General features: G+C 44.2%; 1 protein-coding gene across 5 annotated transcripts in view; it reads left to right on the forward strand.

Annotated features, from left to right (window-relative positions):
* The window catches only part of EVL (Enah/Vasp-like), a 128,362-nt gene extending 119,980 nt beyond the window's left edge, over positions 1 to 8,382 (forward strand). For 4 of the 5 annotated variants that reach the window (XM_052693244.1, XM_052693242.1, XM_052693240.1 and 1 more), the window contains exons 8-14: positions 393 to 453; positions 2,094 to 2,160; positions 3,884 to 3,950; positions 4,055 to 4,117; positions 6,237 to 6,303; positions 6,678 to 6,735; positions 7,778 to 8,382. In XM_052693244.1, coding sequence (XP_052549204.1) covers positions 393 to 453; positions 2,094 to 2,160; positions 3,884 to 3,950; positions 4,055 to 4,117; positions 6,237 to 6,303; positions 6,678 to 6,735; positions 7,778 to 7,815 — 421 coding nt within the window. In that variant the 3' untranslated portion in view covers positions 7,816 to 8,382. The remainder of the gene's footprint in view (positions 1 to 392; positions 454 to 2,093; positions 2,161 to 3,883; positions 3,951 to 4,054; positions 4,118 to 6,236; positions 6,304 to 6,677; positions 6,736 to 7,777) is intronic. The other variant, XM_052693245.1, reaches the window with a different exon arrangement.
* Positions 8,383 to 9,623: the final 1,241 nt, after the last annotated feature.

The following is a 9,623-nucleotide window of genomic DNA, read 5'->3' on the forward strand; positions in this document are numbered from 1 at the left end:
CAGATGGTCTGATTCCAACTTTTCTCCATGTCTTAATTATTTCGGAAGAAATTCTGAACGTGAGCTGTGGATGTAATCTTTTGGAAAGTGTTAAATAAAGATAGAAAGCTGGAAAACCAGTTGCCACACTCTGCATTCCTCTATTGAACGTGGCTTGAAAATACTGCCCCTCTGAATCCTGAGAACCTGCTAAGGTTTGGGTTCCTCGCCTCCATTTCAAGTCCTGTGCAACCGAATGTATTCGGTCATTGTCAAGCTCTGTAAGGTGAACTTAGTAAACAGCAACTTTCAGCAAAGCTTAAATCAGCCTTCCCACGTGGAGGCTGGTGCCTTGCACAGGAGATGTGATGCTGGAGGGCTGACTCTGTCCTGTCTCATATTTCTTTGCAAAGGAGGAAAGCAGCGTCGCAGTCAGACAAGCCAGGTGACAAAAAAGAAGAGGAAAGCCAAAATGTAAGTTAAGGATTCCTTATGGCTGTGCTCTTGCAAATATGTTGATGTGGTGCCTTGTGAAGTCCTGTTCTCATTCTTGATGTGCATCAGGGTCTGACAAGCAGTGCTGGCCCAGCAATACACACTCAATCAAACTAAATATTTCTACCTATCCTGGAAAGAGCACACTAGAAACAAGAATTGCCTTTGTATTCGTGGGTGAGATGTTGTCCAAACAAGATCAGTTGGTGATCTTCATGGTCTGCTCCCAGTGTTTCAGGGGATAGGAGATTCTTACCCCTAGTGAAGCTGCAATAAGCCCTCCTGGCAAGTCATCTTGAGACGAGGGCTGTGTAATGTACTTTAAATTTGCAGCTTCAGCTGAGCTGGAGTGAATCATGAACCATGGGGGTTAATCCTTCATGAAGAATCAGCTCACTGCAGACCCCAGGGTGTGTATAAAACACATCTCTGGGAGGGAAGGAGAAACAGTGCATTAGCTACTAGACAATTCAAAAATTAGAATGTATTCATAATACTTACACTGTAATGAGACTTAGGGTTCTTTCTGCATTAACCAGTCTGTCTGTATGCTCTCCACAACTTGGGGCTGTATTTTTGAGTTCAGCATTCAGATTAAAACACTTCTTTCTGTATGTTGAACTGCTGAACCATGAGAGGTCTCTCCAGGTTTAAGAGGCCAGGATTAATGTCATGTCCCTTCTCATGGTTTGCTGCTCATAGAGCATCCTTGTTACCAGCCTGTACCCTTATGAAGGCCCTCTGCGAGTTCATAAAGTGTCTCATGTGCCCATGTACCCAGGTACCAGTTTGCTTCTAATTACTCAACCTCTGCTGCCTTTCTGCTTCTGATTCTCACTCCTTGATGCTGTGCAGTAGTTTGCATCCCATGCCAAACTTCCTGATAGTGCCAAACTATTAAGAAAGATGTTTCAGTCTGTTTAGTGTGTATCTTGCACGCACAGTATGGTGAGGTTCTCTTCTGTCAAACTTGGTGCAGTTTTGTTTTTACCATACTCAGTTAATGCTTTGCCTGAGTGTATATTGAGGGCTGCTAAATAATGTGTTCATCAAAAATATGGGTTAACATTTTATGATCTGTCAGCCGTAAGTCACAGAAAAGTCTAAATCTGAGATATAGAATATAGCATTCTGGTTAGGAGAAGCATTGAGTGATGTCATTATTTATATTATGTCAGTACCTGGGCCACTCTCCCCAGTAGCAGTATCTGTCCTGGTTTGAAAGGCTGGGATGTGACATAGTGTTCCTGCAGGTGGCTCAGTTTCCACAGTGCAGGTCGTTCCTAAAGTGAGATATGGATGTTTTATATTTAGATTTCACCAGCCAGCACTCTTCAGTGGTAACTCAGCCTGCTTTGATATACAGAAACAAAAGTGATTCAGTGGAATCATGGCAAAGTGCCCATATTAACAAAATCAATAAATGAATAAGAGGAATTTTCTCATGCTAAATGAGGAGAAAGGTTAAATTTGCAACGACTTTCAGCCCATACCACGATAGCAGGGCCTGTCAGATGTGCTAGAAGAGAACCTGATTTTGTACCACCTGTACTGTGACTGGTCTTTGGAGCAGAAGAGCAACTCCAGAATTAAGTTATGCCCTATTTTTCTCTTCCTAGGATGATGCTAGCACCTCTCCTTCAACCAGTACACGAGGACCCGCCCAGCAGCAACAAAATTCATCAGGTATTAAAACTGAGCTACTGGCTTTTAGTGGTCTTCTTCATCTAGTGTTCTGCATCACCTTGGGACTCTTGATTCAGATGATCAGAGGGCTGGAGCACCTCTCCTATGAAGACTGAAGGTTGAGGGAACTGGGATTGTTCAGCTTGGAGAAGAGAAGACTCCGGAGAGACCTCATTGTGGCCTTCCAGTACTTGAAGGGAGCATATAAACAGGAGGGGAAACGGCTGTTTATGAGGGTGGATAGTTGATAGGGCAAAGGGGAATGATTTTAAACTAAGTCAGGGGAGTTTTAGGTTAGATATTAGGAGGAAGTTCTTCCACACAGAGGTGGTGACACACTGGAACAAGTTGCCCAAGGAGGTTGTCGATGCCCCAACCCTGGAGGCATTTAAGGCCAGGCTGGATGTGGCTCTGGGCAGCCTGGTCTGATGGTTGGCGACCCTGCACATAGCAGGGGGGTTGAAACTTGATGATAATTGTGGTCCTTTTTAACCCAGGCCATTCTATGATTCATTGCCATCTGTCAGAGCTCAGTAGCAGTAGTTAACAGAATATTTCCCCAATAGCTATTGTTTCAAAAGCTGTACTTGGTAGGAAATGGTAACTTTGTGCACTTCTCAGCCTGGGAGCAGAGTCAATACAGTTCAGGGGTCCAGACATAAAGCTGAGGATCTGCGTCTTCACTGTTGTGCCACCATAGAGGCAGATACCTCTGTTATTTCACTTGTGGTAGTGCAGTTGCATTGATCAGTAAAGTGGGGGTTTGGATCCCAAACTGTTACCCATCCTTAACCTAGAAATTTGTTGCAGTAGGCCTGATCTTGGGAGTTAGTAAGTGAAATTAAGTAGCCCCTAAAATACGTTTTTGCTATGATGATTTGAAATAATTTTATCACAGTAGATAAGCTGCAAGCCAGTCAACTTTGCATTAGCAAATTATCCTTGCATGAGCCTTGGCTTTCATACCTGCTGAAAGAAATCTCTCCTGAAGGAATGAGTATTTAACCATTCCAGCTTCCTTTTGGAACAAAGCCATTATTTGCTTGTTTTGCAGAGGAAGGGGAAGAGGTTAGTAGAAGGGTGCACACATGTAAAGGAGGAACAGTATCTAGGGACTTCCTGGGAGTGCCTATTATTCCTCTAAATCGCTTTTTGGGACCTCACAGAGCAACAGACTTCTGTGTATAAGGTTGTGTGCCATTCAGGTCTCTGAAAGAGCACACTTTATTTTGACTATTTGCATAAGAAGAGGCTGGGATAACAGTAGGCATTTTCAGAAACAAGACATCTGAAGTGTAGTTTGGGAAATGTTCTGTTAGCTAGCAATGGAAACTGCATTAAATAAATTCTCTCTGTGGAAATGTCAGTTGTCAGGGGGAGATCATGCTGCTTTTTTTTCATATACATTCATTTTTTATGCCAACTGTGCAGTCAAGAAACATAAGCAGCACTTAACTTGTATTTCTTGATCTCAGTGATTTCTTCTTTTCTTTGTATTGTTCCAATTCCATGTCTCTTCAGGATCATTTAAGTGTCTGGTCCTTCATTAACGAGGTCCCTAAACAGATTTTTGTCAATGTTTTCTCTGTAGTGTAGGGAACTACACTCATTCAGCACTTTTGGTTCCCTGGATCTTTCTAGAGCGGCTGTATAAAACGGTTTCAGGATTTTTTATTATCAGAGAAAAAATAATTGGCAGTAAATTTTCATCTTTGTTTTCCAGACTCTGGGAAGAAGCCATGGGAAAGGAGCAATTCTGTTGAAAAGCCTGTATCTTCATTACTGTCTAGGTGAGTGGCATAGGTTGTCCCTGCATCTGGCTAGCAGTTGGGATGGTCACGCTGTCCCCGTGGCACTTGCACAACTCATGTCTCGTTTCATTCCATTGCTGTAGAAATCCATCCATGGTGAAGAGCTGTGAAGCTAAGAGCCCCACACAATCCCACGTGTCTTCTAGGTACTGGCTAACAGCCCGCCTTCTTACCTGTCTTGACTTGTCCTTTGGCAAATCCCAGTGCTCAGCACTGATGTTTGTTTTCTGTCTTTACTCATTCTGTTCTATCTGCTCTGTCTGTCCCTGCACAAAGTTGAAATGTGTAATGGTAGCATGTGCTGTGTCAAAGGCTTGTTCCGTGGAAACAGCCCCCTCTCAGGTGGGCACAGGAGTTAATCACACTTAAGCAAGTGCTTAAAGTATTTGTGGGCTTGGCAGTGTGCTGTGCCAAGTGGGTGGGAGGTTTTGGAGCACTGCTATACAGCTGGTTCAGGATGCCTCTGCCAGGAGGGGAAGGTTTAATTGTCCAACTTCAGCAGAAATCCAAAATCAAAGACAGAAATGATCTGAAGCGCTGACAACTTGGAAAAGTTATTCCTCTGCAACTGCAGTGGATACATGAGGAAGGAGAGCAAAGCTTGGTGCAATAACTTCATATCATTGGGCCTGGAAAGCCCCAGGCGCCAGACAGGGCATTCAGAAATATGTGAAGAAAGCCAAGAAGCCTGAAGCAGGAATCCAGCCACCCCATTAGTGAAAACAGCCACACTGTGCGTGATCACTCAAGTTGTTACCCATTAAGATGGAGATTGAGGTTCGGTATTGGGCAGTGAAAGAGAGAGACTTCTTCCAGCTGGCCCACCTCATGTTCTGTTCGTGCAGTACCGAGCACTGAGATGGCTGGATAAGTGAAAGGAGTTGCATATAGTTACCATTTACTGCAAAGCAATGCCCCTTGTTTTGCACCTACTTGTACTACAGTGATAGAAGAAGAAAGAAAATTGCCAATGGCAACTATCTGTGCTTACCTATTCCTGTGCTACAGATGCCAGAACATGCCCTGTCCAAAAATTGAAGGGTGCTTCAGTGTTCCTAGGGTGAAATGCAGTTGCCTGCTTTCTTAAAATCAATGGGACACTGCTGTGTGTTTCCATTAGATATAGGAAAGACCATTTCTTCTCCTTGCAGAAAGGAATGAAATGTGAGCTATTTAAAGCAGCCATCAAGTTTGTGCCAACTCGTTTCTACAAAGTCATTCCACCTTGGGAGGAGTTGAGTGAGGGAAAATCCATTGCTAGCTTAATGCCTGAGTAATGCTCAGTGTTTGCTGCTTGTCTGACTTCCTCAGGGAGAGAGGGGCACTGTGCAGAAGCTCCCAGCAGTGGCCAGTCTCCTTCTCAATCAGCTTGATGACGTTTGTATCTGTCTTACCTCTCAACTTCATTTTGAGATTGTAGCAAGATGTGAAGGTTTTCCCAAGAAAGAGTTGTGAGACCAAACACACTCGCAGAGGCGGTGGGATCTCAGCCAGCCCTCAGTTTGGGCCCTGAAATGATGGCAAAGTTATTTGAAACCTCTTCTATGAATTATTTAACATGATTCATTTCTGAGATGTTTTAAAATTGTTAAAACGACAAGTCAGACAGCTTCTGCTTTTTTATGTTATTTCACAGCCATCAGCAGAGTTCAGCCTATGGACTAATACAGTCCAGAAAGGCTGATAACACCCAAATGTGTTAAGGGCAGATTGGGTTTGCTTCTGGGTCATGACAAAGTGCCTGTGCTGTGCAGTGTTATCACAAAGCTCTGCTTGAGTCAGGCCTTCCCAAGGAAAGGATTATTGGGTTATTACTGGGTTAGCCTTATGCCCACCTGTGTTTTACTATTTTAACAGCTTATTAAAGCCTAGATAGCCAAGACAGGGTGGTTGTACAAAAAATGGATTGAGAAAGGTAGAAAACCAGACATCTATCTTGCAAATTGCTAGTGCTGTAATGAAGTGTATTGTTAGGTCACCCCAGTGTTTTGTAATTTAAAGTCATGGAGGACCACAACCCCCAAAAAATCCTGAATGTGGTTTCAGCACAATTATTTTACATGTGTTCTCTGCTCCACTGAAGGCTGAGAGCAGCCTCCTTGAGGACGCAGCCCCGCAGCACATGGAGAGTCCCTAGTCCAGCTCTCCCATACGGATGTTGCTGCTCTGGCATTGGCTGCACCTACATCTCTATGGGGGGGTGGCTCAGCACACACTGCAGACACTGATGGGCCGGCATTTTGTTCTCTTCTTCCCTTTATCAAGGATGAAGCCAGTGAGCAGCAGCAATGATGTGGCTATGGATGCCTTAGATTTTGATCGGATGAAACAGGTGAGTTGAAAGGTCTTTTCACACCTGAGTTGACGAGCTACCCATTTTCCCCCATGCATGCGCTGTACAAGCAAAACAGCTGTTCAGTCTTCTGGTTTCCTCTATGACTAGGTGCTTAGAGAAAGGATAGCTGGTGAGCAGCAAGAGAGCACAATCTCACTGCTATTTGAGCAAGATGACTGTACGAAACGTGCAAATAAATGCCCCAGCCTCTGCTGCACCCTTGGCCTGGGAGTGCAGCCATAGCTGCAAGCAGAACTAGGCTCTGAGCAGCCGCGGAGGTGGGGGACCCACCACGACCGTGTTAAACTTGCGTTTTCTTCCACCAGTCAGAAGGAAATGCTGAGCAGCTGACTTGTGTTTTGTCTCATCAGGAAATATTGGAGGAAGTTGTAAGAGAGTTACACAAAGTGAAAGAGGAGATAATTGATGGTAAGAAAGAGAAAAATCATTATTTTTCTCACCTTTATGACTAATTTCCTGTAGATAAGATGATAGGCACTGCAGGGAGTTCCTGGTGTTTTCAGACCTGTCTGTGCAGCTCTGATTTATATACACATCTGAAGAAAAACGTTCTACCTCAACCAGTCTTTGGTCATAACACTATATTCGCATCCTTTATCTTTATGCTGTTGACACACATTTTCACTCCAACCTGTGAAAAAGTCACTGGCCTGTGCCTCTCACAGGTGGGAGTGGAAGAAAGGACTGGCCCAAAACCCCAAGGCACATCAGTTCACCACAACTGGGGAGTGTGAAATCGCACGCAACTGGTCTGACACAGGAAGGGTCAAGTGTACCAAATTGGAAACCCTTTCTGAGCATCCTCTGGAGGATGCTTGTGCTCAAAAAACTATTTCAGTTAACTCAATCTGAATAGCCTCATATTTTTCTAACTGTGAAATGCAATGTTTCAGCAGTTTTTTTATAAATTGCTTTACATTTTGTGACAAAATACGTTCTTCAAGGCCAACATGAGACAGCGTAATGCTGCTATTAATGACACGCACAGCAAATTACCTATTTATTTATAGACACCTGCATTAGGGCGTGCGAAGATCCACATCCACACCCTGCATTTCCCAACTTAGCTTCATATGAAAGGGGAAAAAGAGGAGACTGTCAAACAGCTAAAAGCCATGCCCGCTGCCCTTCCCCCAGCACCGCGTGCTCATAACAGCTGGGCAGTTGGCAGCTGAGGACACCCTTGCCCGTTCGCTATGGTCCCAGCAGCTTGGCCCTCAAAGACTCCCCAGTTCATTCCAGTGCAAAATAAGACATTCACATGAATCGCAGGTGCCACTTAAACCACTACTGCAGTTTGCAAGCAAACAGCTGACTGTTCACCCTTACTCATCCTTTTACCTTCCACTCATCCTTTTACTGGCGTGTACTTTCTGCAAGCTCTGTACTTAGCATTTTCCATGTGCTGGGTAGAATGCTCTGCGCTAACTTTTTTGGTTTGGTTTTCTAGCCATACGGCAGGAGTTGAGTAGGATCAGTACAACATGATTGCAAAGCATTTGGACGGTACTAAGAATGCTAGGAAGACTGAATCATTTCTGAGTGTACCAAGGTCACGCAAGATGGTGAGAGAGGACACCGGCACTGTCTTTGTTCTTATACCCTTTTTATTAGCAGACTCAGCACACTTTGAAGCTTGCTGCTGCCTTGGATTTGCTTCATTTTAAAAGTCTTAATCTAAAGAATATTAAATTTTAAATTTCTGGATTTTTTAGATTTCATCTGACACTGCACATTGGATTTGTCAGCCTTTTTTGTATTTTGTATTTGCTTATTTAAATGTATTACCTTTCTTTTTAGTAGTAGATAAGAACACACGTGAACCATTTGCTTTTGATAGATGACTTCAAAGTAATTTTATTAGTAGTCTGCAATGTAAATGAAGATCCTTTGCCAACAGAAATGTATTGTGGCATCACCAGAAGAAAAGAGACATGTTAGTTGTCAGCCAACAAGTTCTTTGTCTCAGAGTTATCACAATATAAAAAAAAAATGGTACGTCTGCATCACAGTATCTGTGTTCATATTGGTAATAAACTGTTTATTGTCCACATGGCCCTGCCTTTGTTTATATCATTAACCCCTTCAGCTTCTCCACTGTAATGTCAGCTGATGTTTCCTCACTGGCTTGGGGAGGGTGATGATGAAGACTCACCTGGGGAGTGCTGAAATCAGTGGAGGGTGGCAGTTTATGGCTGCCTCAGGCCATCACTAACTGTCCTGCTCTATCTCCTCAGTAAAAACAAGACCCACACATCCCACCACTCGTGCCTGTTTGTGCTTTTGGGAGGAGAGGGGGGTCATTCAGAGCAAGGCTGCTGAAGGCATTAGGGCAGCGCGGCCACAGCAAAGCAGAAATCCCACATGCTGTGCTGCTGAACTAGAGGCTTATGGGAGTCACTCATTAATATTTCCCATTTCCATCTGTTAACTCTGTGCAGGCTTTGCTGACCTTTATTTTGTGGAAGCTGAGGTCTCAGAAATGAGTATGGGATGCTGCATCAGCATGGCTGAGCACTTCATCACACACTTGCTCTTACCTATCAGGTCACGTGTTCTTTTCTTTGCTACCATTCTTTCCATCGGTGCAATCTTGAGAATTTCTGCTCGACTTGATTTGGTGTGAAATTTACAAGGCAGCAGATATCATACAATCTCCTGGACAGCTTTGTGTAAAAGACACAAAGTGATGGGAGTTCAGCTGTGGAAATCAGCGTTTCCCGAGCTCCCCCACCTTGCTTTGGGCCTTCCTGATGGCTTCATGTTGTAAACCAGGTCCAGGGGGGCTGTTGCAGAGCCCCAGGGGCCATGGTTGTTCCTCAGCCCTCAGGCAGGGACCAGGAAGCTGCTGTGGGGCCCTGCTAGAGCAGGGCTTGGGCCAGGGCTCCCTTCTCACCCAATTCCATGATCCTGTGTGACTGCCTTCAAGCAGCAAGATGCCCAGGAGGGCAGAGGTGGGGCAGGCTCACTGGTTACTTATAAACTTTTATGTGCTTTGGCTTGGAGAGCTTGCAGTTGTCCTTCAGCAATCTTCAAAGCCACCCCATCTGTCTTCTAGAAAACATTTTTTTTTCCAGTTACATTGTAAACCTAAATACTAGATAAATGAGGGAAATTTAAGCTTAATTGAAGGGTAATCTGCAGTCCAAGCCTGACATCTGCTAGCTGTTTAGTGCTGGCTTCCCACCTGGCTAGAGAAAGATAGACAGCAGGATAAGATGTTCATGTGGGAACTAAAGCAGAAAGGCATGGATGTGAAACACAACACTACAGCTCCAAGACCAGGAGAAAGAGCC

Source organism: Tympanuchus pallidicinctus, unplaced genomic scaffold (assembly GCF_026119805.1).
Source record: "Tympanuchus pallidicinctus isolate F22 unplaced genomic scaffold, pur_lepc_1.0 scaffold3, whole genome shotgun sequence".
In the NCBI taxonomy this organism is placed as follows: Eukaryota; Metazoa; Chordata; class Aves; order Galliformes; family Phasianidae; genus Tympanuchus; species Tympanuchus pallidicinctus.